Source organism: Bidens hawaiensis, unplaced genomic scaffold (assembly GCF_021521415.1).
Source record: "Bidens hawaiensis isolate Kalapana, Puna unplaced genomic scaffold, B.hawaiensis_p1.1 tig00018433_1, whole genome shotgun sequence".
Classification (NCBI taxonomy): domain Eukaryota; kingdom Viridiplantae; phylum Streptophyta; class Magnoliopsida; order Asterales; family Asteraceae; genus Bidens; species Bidens hawaiensis.
This window is the reverse complement of record NW_027492785.1, coordinates 79,397-99,312: the sequence shown is the minus strand read 5'-3', so window position 1 is coordinate 99,312 and position 19,916 is coordinate 79,397. Positions and strand designations below refer to the sequence as shown.

Genomic DNA, 19,916 nt, shown 5'->3' with positions numbered 1-19,916 from the left:
TGAACCATATAAATTGTGTAATCATATTGTGTTCTTCTACCCACTTCTTTCTTTGAACCAGCTAACTAACTATAAAGATAACTTTGAAATTCATATTGATATTTTAGCTAGCTATTACTAGCTATCTCTATATCTACGTTCATTCACTCGTGTTTCATCTAGGCACTATAGGGTACTCGCATATCAACTTTTTACTAGATATATATTGTTAGTTATTTCAGTATATATGAAAATAGTTTCAATCTATGATCATCTTTCTACTAATATTTGTTTGATTTACTTGTCATATATATATAGACTTTGTCATATGTTCTCCCTTTCTTAATCCTTTTTTTGTTTTCAACTTGTAATCATTCCAAAAAGACAACAGAGGAATCCGTGCTAATTCAATAACAATTGATTATTCACAACACCCTTGTTAATAATGAACCCTTACATTATTAAAAGTTAAAACATTCGTACGCACACTCGAAAAGAATAAAATTTATTAATTTCCATTACAACATATATATTATCTCACTTCAAGTAACTAATCAACGGTACTGAAGGAGTGAAGTGGAGCCGAGGTAAATTAGGAACAATGTATTAAAAAAAATACAAATTTTTTATGTTAAACAACCTTTTTTATTTTATTTTTTAATATATTTTTAGTAATATTATCAATGTTATTTATTTTTTAAATCACTCGGTCCATTTCTTTAGTATGAAGTCTTAAATTTTGCATACCCATTGGACTCACCGTGTAATATTTCAAATTTTCGGATCGCAACTGTCAACTTCAAAAATTAAAGGAGAAAAATCTGAGTTTTTCCCATCCACTACACGATGGCCACACCCCTTTGAGTCATCGCGATACGCAACGACTAGGTTAAGTAACCGGGCACACGTGACAGCGCCCGATGGTGCTTAGTCATCGCGCTACGCGCCTACGCGAATACGCGATGACCATTCAGAAATGTCATCGCCATACGCGATGGACTCTGAAGTTTTGCCTATAAAAGAGGAGTTTGAGCCCTGCACAACAGCATCCCACAACACCCTCTAATACACACACTTCACATTGGAAGTCGTGCCACGAGCCGGTTCCCAAAGCCGAAGTTCTGACGGTGTAATCGTTAGTACACAAAGTGAAGTAGAAGTGTTGTCCGATCAACCTTAGGCGTCTAACTCCAAATAGCCGTGTAAGGTAGGGGTTCCGCTTTAGTATTTTATTATACTGTCTTAAACCATAGTCGATGGTATAGCTCAAACATTGATCAAATTAAGTTTAAACATAGCTTTTCATATGCGAAGGTTATAGTCAAAACCGAACCGATCATAAAATTGAAAACCGAAACCGAATCAGTATGAAACTGATTATGTAGAAATCGGTTTGGAACCGATTGAAACCGTAGGTTCATAAACGGTTTTGAGTTTTAAATCGGTTTGTGCACCTTAATGAAGAATAATTCAAACTCAGTGGTTAAAGCTCACATGGTACATGTGCATGGACTTAAGCTCAATAATACTGTTGATATGCCCACGTGCATGTTAACGTTCATTTTGTTATTTTAGTATTTGGTTGTTAGGTTGCTGAATAATAGGTCAAGTAAGTTGTAGTCAAACTGAAAAACCTCTAGTTCGTTATGTTTGCTTTCCTATTTATAGTTCAGTTGTATTCAGTCCTTGTACTCAAGAATTTACCTAAATCAAAATTACCATTGAGCTTTCAATTGTGTTCTTTTATCTCCTGCATTTAATCTCTAATACCAACAATTGTGGTATCAGAGCACAGCTCTTTCCGATCACTCTCTTAAAAAACCCTAATCACCTCCATGGCTGACACCGCACTCGCTTCAAACTCTAACCCTAATCCTATCATTCCAGTGTTTAAGGGAGAATGTTACGAACACTGGAGCCTCCGAATGAAAACCATACTTCGATCTCGTGAACTCTGGGATGTTGTTTACCTTGGTGTAACAGCACTCCATGATGAATCACCAGGTCGTAGAGAATCTCGAAAGAAGGATGCACTAGCCATGTCGTTGATTCAACAAGGGGTGCATGACCACCTCTTTTCTCGGATTGCTGCAGCCAACTCTGCCAAGGAGACGTGGGATATTTTGCAGGTGGAGTTCTAGGGAGATTCACAAGTCCAATCAGTCAAGCTTCAAGGACTCAGACGTGAGTTTGAGAACTTGAGTATGAAGGATGATGAAGCCGTAGGTGAATATTTTTCTCGAGTCATGAACAATGTAGGGCTTCAAAGGTCCTATGGTGAAGAGTTGCTTGACCAGAAGATTGTTGAAAAAATTCTAAGAAGCCTATCACAAAAGTATGATTATGTTATACCGTCTATTGAGGTTACGTTTGATCTATCTGAAGTTACACCCGTGAAGCTGATGGGTCTACTTCAATCACAAGAAGAACGTATCAATAGACGGCTCGTATCAACAGAGAAAAACACTAAATGGGTGAAGCACCAAGATGAACAAGCCCTACAAGTATTCCAAGACCCTTCCAGAGTCACACGTGGAAGAGGACGTGGTCGTGAAAACTTTAGAGGAAAAGGTGCTGGACGTGGCAGAGGTACCTTTGACAAATCCAAGGTTCCCCAATGCCATGTTTGCAAAAAATATGGTCACCTTAAGAGGGACTGTTGGTACAATGATGAGGCTCAGGTCAATATTGCTGAAGATGAAGAGGTGAATCACACAGAAGAAAATGAAACTCAACACCTACTACTAACATGTCATGAAGAACATTCATGTTGATGACCAAAACCGAAGAGGTTGGAACACAATCACACCTGTGGTTTGTTGACTCATGTTGTTCCAACCACATGACAGGGTCAAAGAATAGCTTCACCTTTTTGGATGAAAGTTTCAAATTGGGTGTAAAACTTGGTGACAAGAAAAGACTAGAAGTTGAAGGTAGTCAGAATCCAGACAGGTCATGACACCTTCAAGCTTCTTGAAGATGTTTATTATGCTCCAAAACTTGAATACAACTTGCTGAGTGTGGGTCAGTTGATGAAGAAGGGCTACTCAGTTTGCTTTGATGATGGAAAATGTGCGATCAAAAGCAAGACAACAGGTCATGCTATTATAGAAATCCTTTTTGCTACTAATAATATGTTTGTGTTTGATGCAACCAGTCTTATGACAGTAGAAGACAATTCAGTTCCCACTCAGCAGGAGAAAGAAGCCTTCAAATGGCATAAAAGGTTCAGCCATCTTAACTTTGATGCACTCAAACAGCTACACGAAAAAGAGATGGTAATTGGGCTGCCTAAGATTTATGCTACTCTCAAGTGTGAATCTTGTATTGTTGGCAAACAAACAAGAAAGCCTTTCAACTCTACCTCCTGGCGTGCATCTACTAAACTGGGGCTAGTGCATACTGATCTGTGTGGACCCATGCAAACTCCAAGGTAACAGTCTTTACTATTTACTGTTTATTGATGACTTGACTCGTATGTGTTGGGTTTATTTCTTGCATCACAAAAGTGAAGCATTTGGAAAATTCAAACTCTTTAAAAGTATGGTTGAGAATGAAAGCAACTATAAGATCAAAGTTCTAAGATCTGATAGAGGGGGGTGAGTTCTGTTCAACAGAATTCTATAATTTTTGTGATGAGGCTGGCATAAGAAGAGAAGTTACGGCCCCTTATACTCCCCAACACAATGGTGTTGTGGAGAGGAAAAACAGGACCATAATGAATCTGACTCGAAGCATGTTGAAAGAGAAAGAACTATCCAATTTTCTATGGGCTGAAGCGGTCTCTATTGCAGTATACACGATTAACCGCTCACCGACAAAAGTTCTCGTGAATCAAACTCCACTACATGCCTGGACAGGTACCAAACCACATGTGTCACTAATGAAAATGTTTGGTAGTATTGCATATGGTCTTGCACCTTCTCTCAACTGAGAAGGAAACTTGATAATAGAGCTGGCAGATATATCCTCATTGGATATAATACCCAAGGTCATAGACTTTATGGGTATAGGCTCTATAATCCAGTTAGCAAACAAGTTTTCACTAAAAGGTATAAAGGAGTGGAAGTCATTGAAAGTCAAAAATGGGTTTGGAAACCAAGTAAAGATAGTAATGATGACACTTATGCCTTTGTTGACCCTTTTCCTTATAACCATGCAGAAGTACAACTTGATACAACCTCAAACAGTAACCCTACTCCACCACATGACAATGACCCTACTCCACCACATGCAACTACCCTTGAACCTACCTATACTAATCCTACAAATCCTCAACACTCACAAAATTTAACACCAAATATTGTCAATACCTCAAATACTTCGAATACCTCATCTACTTTGCACCATACTTCTCAACAAAACCCAACTGCCACCTCATCCAAACGACCTCTCAAACCTCCTACTTGGCTTAATGACTACCACAGTGGTGAAGGTCTTTCAGACAGTGATAATGAGCTACTCTCATGTCAATTTGCACTGAGTATTACGGATCCTATTCTTTATACTCAAGCCGCCAAGAATGATGAGTGGGTTAAGGCAATGGAAAATGAATTACAAGCTATTGAGAAGAACAACACCTGGGAACTGGTTACCTTGCCTTCGGGGAAGAATGTGGTTGGTATTAAGTGGCTGTACAAAACCAAAGTGGGTGTCGATGGAAATTTATTAAAGCACAAGGCTCGGTTGGTCGCGAAGGGGTATTCTCAACTTCCTGGTATTGATTATCAGGAAACGTTTGCTCCTGTGGCCAGGTTTGAAACTATCAGAGTATTTTTGGCAGTTGCAGCTCACAAAGGTTGGTTTGTTCACCAACTTGATGTGAAATCAGCCTTCTTGAATGGGGAATTGTCCGAGGAAATTTATGTAGAACAACCTGAGGGTTATGTGTCTGAAACAAGTCCAGAGAAGGTATATAGATTGAGGAAGGCCTTGTATGGGTTGAAGCAGGCTCCACGAGCCTGGTACTCGAAGATTGATTGGTATTTTAGTGAGCAAGGTTACAAACGCAGTCAAAATGAACCAACTCTTTATGTCAAGAAAACTCAATCAGGAATTATATATGTATGTCTCTATGTGGATGACATCATATGTACTTCCTCTCATGATGAATTAATTCAAGAGTTTAAAGAAAGTATGAAGCAAGCCTTTGAAATGACTGACATGGGTCATCTAAAGCTGTTTTTGGGCCTAGAAGTCAAGCAAACCAAAGAGGGAATCTTTCTGCATCAGCAAAAGTATGCATAAAACTTACTCCAAAGGTTTCATGTGACAAGTAAAAGTGAAGGTACCCCTATGAATTGTAATGAAAAACTTTCCATGCAAGACAATGCAGAAAAAGTGAATGAAGAGTGTTTAGAAGCATGGTGGGAGGTCTCATTTACCTCACTCATACACGACCTGACCTATCTCATTCGGTTAGTGTAGTTTCAAGATTTATGCAAAAGCCCTCCAGAATTCATCTTGGTGCTGCAAGAAGAATTCTTAAGTATGTTGCAGGTACTAGCAATTATGGGATATGGTATACAAAGAATCAAGATGTCAACTTGAAGGGGTTCAGTGACAGTGACTGGCCAACAATGTTGATGACAGGAAAAGTTTATCAGCTTATGTGTTCACTTTGGGAAGTGGGGTTGTGTCATGGAGCTCCAAGAAACAAACTACAGTCGCTCTATCAAGTACGGAGGCCGAATACATTGCTGTAACAGGTGCTGCATGCCAAGCAATTTGGCTTAGAAGGATTCTAGAAGATCTTGACCTACAACAGGAGGGTCCCACTGTTATTTTCTGTGACAACAAGTCAACTATCAACTTGTCAAAGAATCCTAGTCATCACAGCAGAGCCAAACATATCGAGCTAAAATATCACTTTATACGAGAAATGGTGGAGCAAGGAAAAGTGGTTCTTCAATTCTGTAGCACCCATGAACAAGTTGCTGATGTGCTGACTAAGCAAGTAACAAAAGAGAAGTTTGTGTTCTTCCGACATCAACTTGGAGTTATGGAGTTTGAATCAAGGGGGCATAATGAAGAATAATTCAAACTCAGTGGTTAAAGCTCACATGGTACATGTGCATGGACTTAAGCTCAATAATACTGTTGATATGCCCACGTGCATGTTAACGTTCAGTTTGTTATTTTAGTATTTGGTTGTTAGGTTGCTGAATAATAGGTCAAGTAAGTTGTAGTCAAACTGAAAAACCTCTAGTTCGTTATGTTTGCTTTCCTATTTATAGTTCAGTTGTATTCGGTCCTTGTACTCAAGAATTTACCTAAATCAAAATTACCATTGAGCTTTCAATTGTGTTCTTTTATCTCCTGCATTTAATCTCTAATACCAACACACCTATATGCAAAACAGACTAAATGTCTAACACCAGATCATTGATCTAGTTATTTACAAAAGTTATTTTCATATTATAGGTCCGAGGTAACGCCCAAATATTAATTACTTTATATATGTGTTAATATTATTTTTAGAGATTCTGAGTTTCTAACTGCATCGAGGTCACTAGTCAATAGCCGAGCAGTCGAGCAACTGTCTTTGTTTCACATGTACTTTCAAGTTATAACTGTATTGTAGTGTAACGTCTAACAAGGCAACCCCGTTTTCTCAAAAAATAGATTATTTATTTTTTTGCCTATCAATTAATTACACTCACGTGTTTGATAACGGACGGATAGTTTTTGTATATGTAGAAACGGGTCAAGCCAGAGTACCAGATTGATTCCTAATTTTATAGTTTATAGTAAATAACTTGGTGACTCTATAGTTACCAAGTATTATTCGTATATGAAATGAACCCAACTTTTTTGGTGACTTACGGCTCATTTCATGTTTAGCTAATACGTAGCTTTTATTTTTACCGGGTTGATCCGTTAAAGATAGCATATTCTAAAAATGAGGTAAGAATTCCAAATGCCGGAATAAAATTAAATATAGCAATCACAACCAGGTCCTATCATACCTTATTCAAATACAACAGATGCAAAAATAAAATTAAAACTGAAACAACAAATCTGGTTCATAGTTCAAAGCTTCAAGATGAGCAGCCATGGCCTTGTTCATTGGTGTCGGACCACACCTTAGAATCTGCAGGTTCATTTGTTGAAAGCCATATAAATTATTTTACAGTTATTACATTTGTAAAAAGTTAGAAACAGCTACTTGTTTATGAAAAAGTTAGAAACATTGAAAGCATACCTTGATATCAAAAGCAGGAGCAGGAAAATGTTCTTCAATCATTTCCTTCGTTACGAATCCCACGCCACCTGTCCATCCCTCAGGTGGCTTCAAAAGTACAAAACATACCGTTACACGTTGTATCCACATTTCTATATAAACATCTTTCAGAAAATAATTGTTCACTTGCAAAATTTGACGGTTCATCATCATCATCATCATCATCGTACTCAGTATATCCCACCAATAGCAATGCTATGGTAGGGTCTGAGGAGGGTAAGATGTAGACAGTCTTACCTCTATCCCATAGGGATAGAGAGGCTGCTTCCGGTGAGACCCCCGGCTCGATAGTAGTTTTGCATCAAGCCTTGGACATAAGGCACATAGCACTCAATCATCAGGGACACCGGCTAATTGGTGCATGTGCCCTTGTCTTTCGGCTATCAACGCCACCGCATGATGCCTGATTAACCTTCCGCCACTTTTAACGTTATTTTCACGAGATTAGTAAAATAACGTCAAAATTAGTGCACTTTTACTTTTGCCCACCCGAGGGTTCACACATATATACATTATATGCGAGCACCGCAAGCAGGGCGTAAAAATGTATTAAGGTTGATATTGTTAAGTATATTTGCAATATATAAATCATTGAGATAAAAGTTTTCAATATGATGAAAAGACCAAAGTTAAAAATAAATAAACCGATCAACCTTAAATCATATGTAAATTTTATTACCTCATTTAATACATAGTAAACTTTGAAGCGGCCTGCGTGTTTAGTGGCAAGTGCGTCTAATTCTTCCTGTAAGTCATCCAATGAGTTGATTAAGTAAATGTTACTAAAAACAAGAGCATATACACCTTAAGACAAATAATAAATAACCTTAAGAAGAATGTCATCATATGTGACGTTAGCGTAGATGAGATCCAACTTGGTCTTGTCTGATTCGTCTTCTAGAATAGCTCTAGCAACCTAGGTTTAAAAATATAAATTTTCAACATATTTTAAAAGAAATATCTTCTAACTTTTCAAGATATAATACTAATTAACACCTGAAACATTGGGGTGATGCCCGAGCCACCAGCAATCATTCCAAAGGCTCTCACGTCACCGGGTCGATACTTGAATCGTCCCTGAAATTAACAAATTTAACGGCAAGTTAAACGTTTAAGATTAGCAGGAAGCACATTATGCATTACTAGTTAGATGAATGACTAATAGAATATAATATTATGTATACTAACAAATACAAATACAGATTGTTTTGAACAATAAATTGTGGAATAATGAAAACCCCATGAGGTATTATGAATTACTGGTCAACTATATAGAGATACAATGAGGATGATTACAAAAGAAACCTAATCAGATGATATCTTCTAAACATGATAATAATGTAGTAATAAACACTAATAATATATTATCTCTAATATATATAAGTTAAAAATGATCATACCTTAGGTCCCTTCACAGACAAAAAGTCACCTTCTTTCATTTCTCTAAAGTGGTGGGACATACGACCTTGTGGATACATCTATAATAGAGTAGCATAATTTCATGATTTATATGGAATATAAAATATGATTAATTTGAAATGATCAATTAAAAGAATAAGAAAGAATTTTAAAGATTTATGAATATATACCTTGATAACCAACTCAAAATATCCACGATCGGAATCCAAAGTGGTTGGCGTGTATGGTTTAATAACCTCTTCACCTTGGCTATCCTTACCCCTAAATTATGAAATTTAAAAAAAGCAAAGTGATTGGTCATCTTTTTTTCATTTTGAACAAACGATCGAAAACAAACAATTAAACGGACGTGGTTTTCTTGTTCATGTTCATTCGTTAAGTTAAAGAACATTTTTATGTTCGTTCGTTAATAGTATAATAGAACGGTTCATAAACGTAAACGAACGCAAATGAAACACAGGTGAACGAACATAAACGGACATAACTTAGCAAACGCCAATTAAAACTAAAAGTGAACATCAACTTGTTGGGCTTAAAAAATAATAAAATAGACTAAATTGTAATGGATGATATTTTAATTTCATAAAACAAGACTAAATTGTAATACGCTTAAGAAATTTAAATGATATACATGAACATAAACAAACAAATCTAAACTAACGGACGTTCACGAACATGAATGAACGAATGCTCACAAACATAAATGAACAAACAGGACATATGCTCATGTTCGTTTGTTTAAGTAAATGAACAAAAACTTATGTATATCAGTATATGTTCGTTTGTTTATTAAATAAACTGAAAATAAACGAACTTCCCGCCAAACGGTTCATTGAAAGTTTGGTTCGTTACATTGTTTTTTAACAGCTAATTTTTTCCCACCTTTTACCCATGTCTCAAGTGAGGCTAGAACCTACAACCATTTGGTTGTAAGACATTAGGCATACTTGTAAAAAATGAGTTATACCACACCATTTTTCCAGATCTAAGTAACAATGATACATTTCAACTTTGAGATCAAAATTAATATGCATATGTTACAAGTTAAAAACCAAGATTTTCATTTCTACCACCTGTATAAGGTTCAATGTAATTCTCAATATTTATCAGGGGAGTCGTAAATTTTTGTCAGTTTTTAGTAAGCAAATGACGACATGGTGTATCTATTTTTTTCGGCAAGATAAAGTTTCAAGAGTCATATACCTGCAACTAATATGCTGTCCAATAGGAAGTCCCAAAACTGAAGTGGGTGTAGGAAGAGCAAATCTGAATTTGGCCACATTATGGCTAAGCTGCGTGCGTTTCACAAGTTTGAATTCCCTAAAGTTATCCGGATCTATACACCCTGGTCACAAAAAAAAACATTTTATAATCAGATTTTCTGTAGCCGCAATTGATGAACCTAAAGGATAATGGTTCAGAGTGAGTATATCGAACCTTTAGGTTTCTTGGAAAGAAGTAAGAATGCAACAATGGCAACAGCAAAAACAGCAATAACTATCGGGATCTCATTTTGTTCTAGGAAATTCATAGCTCAGCAAAGAATTGAATTTTGCTATGATGATCCGTGATCAATCTTGTCTGAAATATTCATCACAAAAGAGAAGTTGTTGGTACGATAAACATGGACTAATTATAACACCTTCTTCAAATGCTTTAAGTTCTCGGAACAAGAAGCATATAATGCATTAATGATTCTACACTAGTGCAATGTGCACCGAAGGTAATTCTTTTCAGTTTTTACATGTATGTTTGTACGATAACGTGATATGTACAAAAATGCCCCAAGAAACTATAAGTTCTAAGTTGCAAAACATATTACATGTATTCAAGGGATAAAACATGTTTGTAACACTTATGAAGATACACTGATATTTTCGGTTTCATTTGTGTCTAGTGTGCATTGAAACAAATAACTTATAACTTCAAGGAAATGAAACTCTGTAAAAAAAAACTCGAGAGAAAAGCGATAATCTATATGTGTGAATGTGTATAATGAAATTAGACAATGTGACTAACAATGCTTGTCTATAATAGGTGATTGGCAATAATTTATACATCAAAACACCAGATTCAGGTACACGTATATGCCTAGTGTAGTGAATGTTATTTATAATGATGTAAAGTTAGTTAAGTGCATGCTGTAATTAGTCTAATCTGCTAGCTGCTACATTCGATTCGATGAGGTGGTTTAGCACATTTGTAAGTCAATCAATCGATTAATTATTATGGTGATAAAAATAAAGTATCTGTATCTAAACCTAATAATACACAATGAATCACTTATGATATCGAAATGCAAATAGGAAAGTATTTAAAATCTACCTCCAATTTTGCCACCAGTTAGTGATCAAAACCAGAAATTAAACAACAATCAATCAATCAATCAATTAGTAGTAGTAGTAGTAGTAATTGGAAGAAGACAACTGAAGCGTACGTACCGGAGAGTGTAGTGTGAGAAATAAACAGAGTAGATGAGTCAAAATTTGGAGGAAGCCTGCCTTCGTATACGTGTATCAATATATATATATATATATACACATAGATGGTCACGCCTACCTAACCAGACCAATAATAAAGTATCTCTATCTCTATTGGTCATGCAAATGCAACGGCCGCCCATGGATTTTGATCCCCTTTGCTCACTACACTGTTGGTATTAGTTGTAGTAGTTGTTGGGGACTAATGCTCAATTTAATATAACCAGTTAAAAGTTTGAAATGAGTCGAGCTTAAATATGCTTGAGTCCGTACTCGAGACTATAATTATTAAGTTGTTAAAATAATAAACAAGACTTGCAAATCTAAACGACTGTTTTGTTCGAATGGTTTTTTAAGATTAAATCGATGTTTGTACAATAAATTTTTAAATAAGTATATGCTAAACTCAAGCTTAAATTACAAAATGTTAAATCCAGGCCGATTATGTATCTTACTGGTGTTTGTATTGTATGTGAAATCAATTCGTGCAAGAAAACTAAAATGAGTAAAATCCCAAAACTTGTATCATTGTTTCATAAACGCACACAAAAAGGTTAGATGCTTGACCTCATGTGTGTGGGCGTGCATGTTGAGTACGTAGATATAAAGCAAGGGGTGGTCAATTAAACCGTGCATGTTTGGGTAGACATTGAAGGGTGACTTTTATCAAGTTTAAATTGTTGTGGGCGTTAAGACCTAAGGTTGGCAACTTAGGTAAAGGTTATTGAAATTTTAAGAAATATGCAAAAATAGGTTAAAACGGCTACAATTATATATATATAATTATGAATATAAGATTAATTTCACATTTCTAAAGCTAAGTTATGATTCTTGTTTGGGTAATCTTTTACATTAGATGTACTATTAAACAATTGAACTCAGAGGTGTATACTATAAGCTATTATGTAGTGTTTCATGATACTAACTAATGGCAATTAGATATAATAAAATATGGCATATAAGAAGATTTGTGGCTATATTCTTTTTTTATTATCTCAAGTTACAATGACTAGACGATAAAACTAACTATCCAATTAAGTAATAGATAAATATGATATTCTAGATATAGATGGTTATTCAAAAACAAATAAAGAAATATTCTAACTTAAAGTATAATAATTTTTTGTTTTTTTAACGGCGAATAAAGATAAATATATTAGAACTAGCAAGAAGCTAGGAATAATACAACACCACTCCTATATACAAAATCATTCAACTTTACACTTTAAACCGACATAAATCCTCCCAAATAAGACTCCTCAAATTACAATAATTATTTACTTTTAAAAAAATAACACATGGAAATTCTTCTCAACTAATTAAATAATATTATTTTATTAAATACTCAAATTTAGACATTAAAATAACTTTAACAACTCCTTTATTGGAGGCGAGCGAGCAGCAATAAATTAAGACGCCACTAAAATTTGACCAAACAACCACAATCGTGGACTTATTACCTTTTATTTGTTTTGATTTTATATTTATGTTTATTAAAGGATTAAAAAACATAAGTTGCATTATTGATACCATTCACAATAAGGTGTTTTTAAAAGCTTTCTTCTGGAGTTTTTACACGTTATTCGTTTCCTCTATTATGGGTTTAATTTTCAGGAGACGTTTTTCAAAGAAGTTCTTCACCAAAAACTAAAAAAAATGAGTTGGATGGCCCTTTTGCGGATGGTAGGGCTGGGTGGGGGTTGGGTAGTGGATAAAAAAGTGACAATGTTTTTAGGTGTTTTTAGAATTTCTTATTGGGTGTTTTTACAGAATTATGTTTTTATAACGTGAAAGGCTGAAAGCTGACTATGTATGTTTTTGTACCTTCTTATTGTGGTTTGTCTAAAAGATAACTATTAACTTTCAGATATTGATAGAACTAAAGGCGTCAGATGTATTATATTGTTATTTTATTAACTTGAATCTCTGGCAGCTATAATAGATAAAAGAGTTTTATTTCTACGTAGCCATAGCCATAACCCATTTACACTTGTATGCAACTAGTATTTAGGTTTTTGTGTTGCAACGGGACGTAAAACAATATGAAAAGTAAATGTTAAAAACGTTTTATCAAACCCATGTATTAAAGAGAGGGCGTCAAACCCACACTTTACAGCAAGATTGTCAAACCGAAAAAATAGACAAAAACATTCAGTTATGTAAAACAGAGAGAAAAAATAAGTGGACTTATGTCAAATATAAAATATATGTAATTAAATTTCTCACCAATCACAACACAACTTATCTTTCAAACTAAACAAAATTACATATTTACCCTTAATTTATCGTAATCTAAGGACTTATCGTAAAACACCCGACCCCTCGTACCACCAATATTGTCCGCTTTGCCCACAAAAAACTCACAAATTTGTTTTTAGTTACCCATGTGGAGACTTCTCAAGAGGTCACTCATCCTACTACTACAGTACTACTCACATATAAGCATATTTAACTTTGGAGTTCTCCACTCATCTACTACCATTACGTCCAAAACGCGTTGGTGATTTTAAAAAACGAAACATTACTTACAAACCTCCCTTATCTTTGTCCTATCAAAATTACTTATCCACCATTTTCTTATCCTGATCTTAAACACCCTAAACAGTACGTTGAGTCGTTGACATAAATATTCACAGACCAATAAATCCGGCATGTACATGTTCGTCACAAATATGATTTATGCTACAAACCAACTCAAACTAACAGTCGATATTAAGTGGTTACCATACAATAAGCACAACATTAAACTTTAACAAGTTGACTTAAAGACATTCACATAGCATCATATTTTGGTAGATATCGTACTAGGTTGTTGCTGCAAAAGCTTCATCAATGGCCAAAATATATCCAATCTATGAAATCCCTTTGGAGCCTGCACACATAAAAAAAACAGATCACAACTTTTTAATGTCTTGTAATGTATCATTACTTTAAAAAAAACAAAAAAACTAGAAAAAGTGCATACCTCGACAATGTAGCGGGCCCACGTGTTTCCAGACCGTTTCTCCATCACTCCGTGTAAAATTGTCAATTCAAGAACATGTATCACCTCAGCTATCTCAAGAAAACGAATGCTATCGTCACATATCATCTGTAACGAGAAACAAAATATATATATAATAACAAAAATATTAGAAATACAGGAAGTGCTAACTGCTAACATACAGACCTCTACAACCATGTGACCAGGATATTGAAGATCTTCAACGAGTATGGGGCATACTGTTGAATCGCCTCCTACTTCGAATGCCCAGCTGGCCCCGCTTTGACTATCTTTGACCACGGGTGTTGAATTATTCTTCAGGCCAGTTCCTGCTTTCTGTAAATCAAACGGGTAGTATACAACTTTTAGAAGGAAACTCAAGTAAAGCTTGTACAAACTTATGTCCATTGACAGTTTGACACACAGAATAATAAAAAGAAAAAAGAAAATAAGATTAAATAAGATTTAAGGGTAAATTATACAACTTTGATTATGCGCAAAACTAGAAGCCAACTTACAATTTATTAGTTATTTTAAAGAAAACCCATATATTAAAAAATTGGTAACAAAAATATTTTCCGCTTAATTTGAAATTGGTTGCTATTATATTTTGGGGTGCAAATGAGCCAAATCGGCTCTTGAGCTACTCGATATCAGCTCGTTAGAAGCTCAAACCAAGCCGAGCTTAAACGACCCCAACTGCCCGAGCCTTAAAATAAGCTTTGTTAATAAACGAACTGAAGCCCGAGCTGGCTCGCGAGCCTAAACAAACCTATTGTTCATAAAACTCTTATTCAAGTTATCATATATATTTTTATAATAATATATATTATCCATAATATTATGATAAATAAAAATAATATATATTTTGTTAAACATAAAAAATTATAACTATAAAAATATAAAAATATGTATATAAATTAATAAATAAATAACAAACGAACAAAGCTCAAGCTTGAAGAAAAGGACTCACGGGATAAACTCTCGTGAGTCGAAACGAGCCAAGCTCAAGCCTTAAAATAAGCTTATTTGATAAACAAAGCCCGAGCCCGGCTTCACTTCTCAAGCTCAAGACACAAGTTGGCTCACGAGCCTTTATTTGAAAAAAAAATTTATTTAATGTATTATATACATATTTTAATAATAAATATTATAAAATGAAATAATGATAAATTATGTTATAAATAAAAGTTACAATTCAAAAAAATATAGAAATAACACATAATGAGTCTAAAGTATATAAAATAATTAATAAATAAAATCAGAATGAAGTGTGAAATTCATAATTTCATTTATATTACGAGCAGTTTGCCCTATAAAAATAACGATAAATTATAATCACTTGCCTCTGATTGGTCACACTGCCTTAACTTGACAGCACGATCACTGACACTTTCTAAAAACATCATATGTTTTACGGTTCGCTCCAGTAGACCATCAATACTACACTGCATTCAAACGACACTAGATTAAATAAATATGACCAATAAATTAATATAAAGGAAAACATCAAAAAAATAAAGGTAACATATAAACCAACCTTCGCACCATTTGGGACAAGTTCACGTAAATCCTTGAGCCGATCCTGAATCAATTGTCGGTCTCGAGGTCTAGCCTTCTGTTTAGCACCCGATTTGACCCGTCTTTTGCTAGCAGCGGATGCTTTTGAACCTTTAACTTGATGCAAAGCGTCATAATTACTATTTTGCCCTTCTTCCTCTGTTAATTCTTTAACTACACCCTCATATGTAATACCCGAAGGTGAAGAACTATTGTTATAATTTTTTACCCTAGTAAAGCATGCAGGTGCTAACTGGTTACTAGTTAAGGAACTCGATCCCTCAAATCCCATTTTCTCATCCATGTTTGGATTGGTTTTACTAGATGATGAGTCAGCAATGGAAAGTGGTTTCACCATGAAAGTGGGACCCAGAGCTTTGTGCAGCTCACACTCTTTAGGAAAGTTTAAGAACGGGACCGCATCAGTAACTAACTGCTGGTTCATTGGTATCTCAGAATAGATCAAACTTGTGGATTGATGTGGATTTGGGAATTCAGTAGCATTTGATGAATGAGATGAATGCCAGTTATCAGAAGTCGATGTTGAAAGACTTTTGGTCAACAGTGTGTGGTTTGGCCAGATGATGTCATCAATGGTTTTTGGCGGTTGAGATGAAAATTGCTGGTCTGTTGCAAAAGCATCAGCATATTGCATGAAATCTTGATGTGCAAAGAACTCATCTTTAATATAGTTGGCCATTTGTAAGTCTTCCAGAAGCTGGAACATTAAGGCAAAAATAAATCAATGCATAAAACTAGAAAGTGACTATTTTGACTTCTTAACTTTTGAATCAGACGATTCGGGTTATAATACATGTAAAAAACTTTTAAAAGAACTTAAACTAAAAGAGGCAACGTCAATAGCCATCCAAATTAGGCTTGAAACGAACTGAACAAACACAAACAGAGCATGTCGTGTTTGTTCGTTTAGCTTTAACCAAGCAAATGATCAAACACGAGTAATTAAGCGAACATGTTTCTCTTGTTCATGTTCGTTTATTCAGAAAACGAACATGTTCATGTTTGTTTATATCGTCTGTTAACAGTATAAACGAACGAGCGTAAATGAACAGACATAACTAAACATGTCGTAGATGAACACACGTAACCGAGTTAAAAGTAGTTAAAAGCAGCGTGAAGAACAATGTGTTGGGCCTCAAAAGTTATTAAAAATAGACTAAGCTGTAATAGACCAAAAAAAAGTTAATGAATGTGTTAACAAGCGTAAAAGAACAAACTTAAACAAACATCAATGAACTTAAAACAAACGAACGAGATGTGTTCATGTTCGTTTATTTTAACAAAATAAAAAAAATTATTGTCCATGCTTGTTCGTTAATTAAATAAACGAGCATAAACAAACTTCCCGTCGAGCGGTTCACAAACTGTTCACTGAACGTTCAGTGTGTTTACTGGCCTATCTGAAATCCTTCATAAAGTTCAATCATTTATGTAATAATGGACTTTTTGTAATCATATCAAACACACTTAAACTATTTATCAAAAAAAAATGAACATTTTGGACAGGTTATTTAACAGTCAACCCAACCCGTTTTGACCTGGTACCCAATCTGACCCGTTTTAAACCCGTTACATACATCTTCCAATGAGCCAAGTTGTAGAACTCCAAATGGAATAACAGGCACAAGCAAAATAGTCTGCATGGAAGCAATTCCGAAATTATTAGTCAAAAAGGATTTAGCATGCAACTGCATGAGGTATGATAGTCAATAATAGAAATACCTTGACACCTGTTGCAAACTGTAACAACCATTCATCTGCATTCTGCCAATGGAAGAATGATAAGGATAATATGATAAATTTACAGTTGACAACACAATATGACATTACTAATGTCAACTGAAACTAACCTCAGGATTTGATGCAAAAATCCAGCGACAGTCCCCTGTATATGCCACATCACCAACAACCCTACAATGATTTACAAATGATATCATTTTGTTGCTTTTAACAAGTTCACACACAACACACACAAAAAAGAGAGAAAATTTGTGTTTACCCTTCACCCAATGCATAATTAATGGTTGACATATAAGCCATTGCTAATTCATATGCATCTCCACGGAATGTTTCATTATAAGCACTTGTTTCAGCATTATATATATTTTCCATGGAATCTTGAACTTTTAAGGTGCCAAAGTATCCATCTTCCCACATTAAAACCCTAAAATTTCAGATTAATATTGTTAACATTTACATACACAGTGTATACAATTATACATTTACAAAACTTGTGTATGGTGTGTGATACTTTTAAGCCGATCAACTCGTTAAACCTTCTTCCTTTTTAGTTAAACTACATTTTAAGCATTTGATCTGTTACGCGAAGATTTTTAAAAAGTATATAACAAAAATTGTTATGTCGGTACGGGTATACGTGTTGAGGTGGGCCTTGTATATACATGTCTTTTGTGTAAGTGGACAATCAAATTCGAAATAAGATAATGAAATTTTGTCATTATTAAAAAAACAATTTTAGTGGAGATTCTCAACTGCTCCATGGACCACTTTTGAAGTTAACTTAATAATATAATCACATCTTCACCCCTATCATATAACATAGGGGTAAATAACAAAAATAAACAAAAATAAACAAAAAAGTCTAATGAGACTTTGCTTCTTGCCCAAGTGTAAGGGTACTTTTGTTATACTTATAATTTAAAAAACAGAAATAACTCCAAGGAACACTTCAAAGTTCAAACATATGACATGTCCCTTAACAGAACAAAGAAAGGTTGCTTTTCGGTATATTAATACAGGGATATTTTTGTCTTTCCAGAAATTTTGAGGGTGTCTATGTCATCAGACATGTTTTTGGCCAAATTTGTACTATGAACAAACCAGGATATATATTTTGGTGGTATATAAAATAGTTTCAATATGTGGATGACCATAATGAAAAAGGTAAAATACATGGTGACCTGAACACGCATTATTCCTAAATTTATACATTTTAACAAAAAATGCAACTTGCAACAAAATGTTTGACCCTTTGTTGTTGTTTAAGAACACTTTGAGAAGCAAATCGTAGATTAAATTTCATGGTACAATTACTATCTGAGAAAAGAGGAAAAGCAAGACATACATTTGGTTTTGTTGCAGAAGCTTCCAAAAAACAGCATAATTCCAGCAAGAATTATTGCAAAGACTCTGTAAAAAACCTCCTTAAAGGTGTAGCTCCCATCTTACTTTTTCAATATAAAAACTCACCGAGTACAGCAAAGATTAACTTGGATAAAAATATCTAAAAAACAAAATACAGCTAACTAGCTCTGTATGAACCGCGTCCTGCTTGTTTAATCCGTAAACCAGACCGTTTCTTTATTGGTGGCCCTGAGGAAACCATTAAGAGACAACGCATATCTAACAAACAAACGACCTTTGTTCTCGATCTTAAGTATCTAATACTAATTCAGAGATCACACAATGTCAAGGAAGTAATCAGCCTGTTCAATTTGGCGCTTGCTTGAAGACCTTCCATTAATTAGAAATCAATGCTCAAATGACAAAGCTCTCTCTTTTAAAGCAAATACCTAGGAAAATAGCACCTTCTAGATGAACTTTAAAAAATTAAAACAAACAGAAAAACCTGCATACACAAAAAGTATGAGTCAGCTAGCCATTAGAAACATCCAGGCACAACTTAGTTGATCTTTGAGCATACACATCAATTTAGGCATTTCACGCATTCCTGACAACTAAATCAATTAGAAACGAGCTCAACAGTGATATGAATTAGTAACTCATACAGCTCTAAACACAGACGATATGAATTACTGTTTTCAACCATAAACAAAGATAGAATTTAGGCATTTCACCAAAATATAATATATACTGCTTCAATCTAAATAAAGTAGCAGTGGTACACGCAACTCAATTATTCTAGGAGCAGTATATATATAAATTAGACATCGCAATTAAACCCTAACTTAAGTCAATAGGAAGGAATAATAACATTTGATCTACAATCTAGAGTGCTAGTAATGCTAATTAGCAAATCAGATAGGTTTAAACACTGATTATGAAGAAGATAATAACATACCAGCAGTAGTGCAATTAAGAGTGGATTTAAAGAGTATAAAGCTCGTATTCGTTGGCTTCCATAGCTCTGGTACGATTCAAACACAGCAACATCGAGAGAGAGAATGCAAGCGTTTAAGAGAGAGAAAGTAAGATCACGAAGAGAGTGAGGGTTTAGGTGAGGAAAGTAGTCGTGTGTGTTGTTATATAA

The 19,916-nt window shown here is 34.7% G+C and overlaps 2 protein-coding genes and 1 pseudogene across 3 annotated transcripts; 1 reads left to right on the top strand and 2 right to left on the bottom strand.

The window, feature by feature from the left end:
• The first annotated feature begins 2,183 nt into the window (after positions 1-2,183).
• On the top strand, positions 2,184-6,016 carry LOC143556071 (uncharacterized). Its single transcript, XM_077045497.1, has 5 exons — positions 2,184-2,568; positions 2,829-2,931; positions 3,137-3,412; positions 3,993-5,216; positions 5,572-6,016. The coding sequence occupies exons 1-5, from the start codon at positions 2,184-2,186 to the stop codon at positions 6,014-6,016; spliced, it is 2,433 nt and encodes an 810-aa protein (XP_076901612.1).
• An 870-nt stretch (positions 6,017-6,886) lies between these two features.
• Positions 6,887-10,985, bottom strand: LOC143556059 (NADH--cytochrome b5 reductase 1-like). Its single transcript, XM_077045491.1, has 10 exons — positions 10,967-10,985; positions 10,079-10,222; positions 9,845-9,986; positions 8,812-8,902; positions 8,623-8,700; positions 8,219-8,299; positions 8,049-8,138; positions 7,902-7,967; positions 7,184-7,270; positions 6,887-7,072 (listed from the first exon to the last, which is right to left on the bottom strand). Exons 2-10 carry the CDS (start codon positions 10,170-10,172, stop codon positions 6,980-6,982), a joined length of 822 nt encoding a protein of 273 aa, XP_076901606.1. The 5' UTR covers positions 10,173-10,222; positions 10,967-10,985; the 3' UTR covers positions 6,887-6,979.
• Positions 10,986-13,742: 2,757 nt separating this feature from the next.
• Positions 13,743-19,903, bottom strand: LOC143556082 (transcription factor LHW-like; annotated as a pseudogene). Its single transcript, XR_013139312.1, has 10 exons — positions 19,728-19,903; positions 18,771-19,274; positions 17,685-17,849; positions 17,536-17,596; positions 17,263-17,449; positions 15,645-16,382; positions 15,447-15,552; positions 14,291-14,436; positions 14,087-14,212; positions 13,743-13,993 (listed from the first exon to the last, which is right to left on the bottom strand). The product of XR_013139312.1 is annotated as a transcription factor LHW-like (transcript).
• Positions 19,904-19,916: the final 13 nt, after the last annotated feature.

Coding starts and splice junctions, on each gene's coding strand:
- LOC143556059 (XM_077045491.1), bottom strand. CDS start 10,172: ATGAATTTCCTAGAACAAAATGAGATCCCGATAGTTATTGCTGTTTTT. Junction 8,300..8,622: donor TGTCTGTGAAGGGACCTAAG/GTATGATCATTT, acceptor TGTTAATTTCAG/GGACGATTCAAGTATCGACC. Junction 8,139..8,218: donor GCATCACCCCAATGTTTCAG/GTGTTAATTAGT, acceptor TTTTAAACCTAG/GTTGCTAGAGCTATTCTAGA.
- LOC143556071 (XM_077045497.1), top strand. CDS start 2,184: ATGAAGGATGATGAAGCCGTAGGTGAATATTTTTCTCGAGTCATGAAC. Junction 2,932..3,136: donor GGTAGTCAGAATCCAGACAG/GTCATGACACCT, acceptor TGATGCAACCAG/TCTTATGACAGTAGAAGACA. Junction 5,217..5,571: donor ATCTTTCTGCATCAGCAAAA/GTATGCATAAAA, acceptor TGTTGATGACAG/GAAAAGTTTATCAGCTTATG.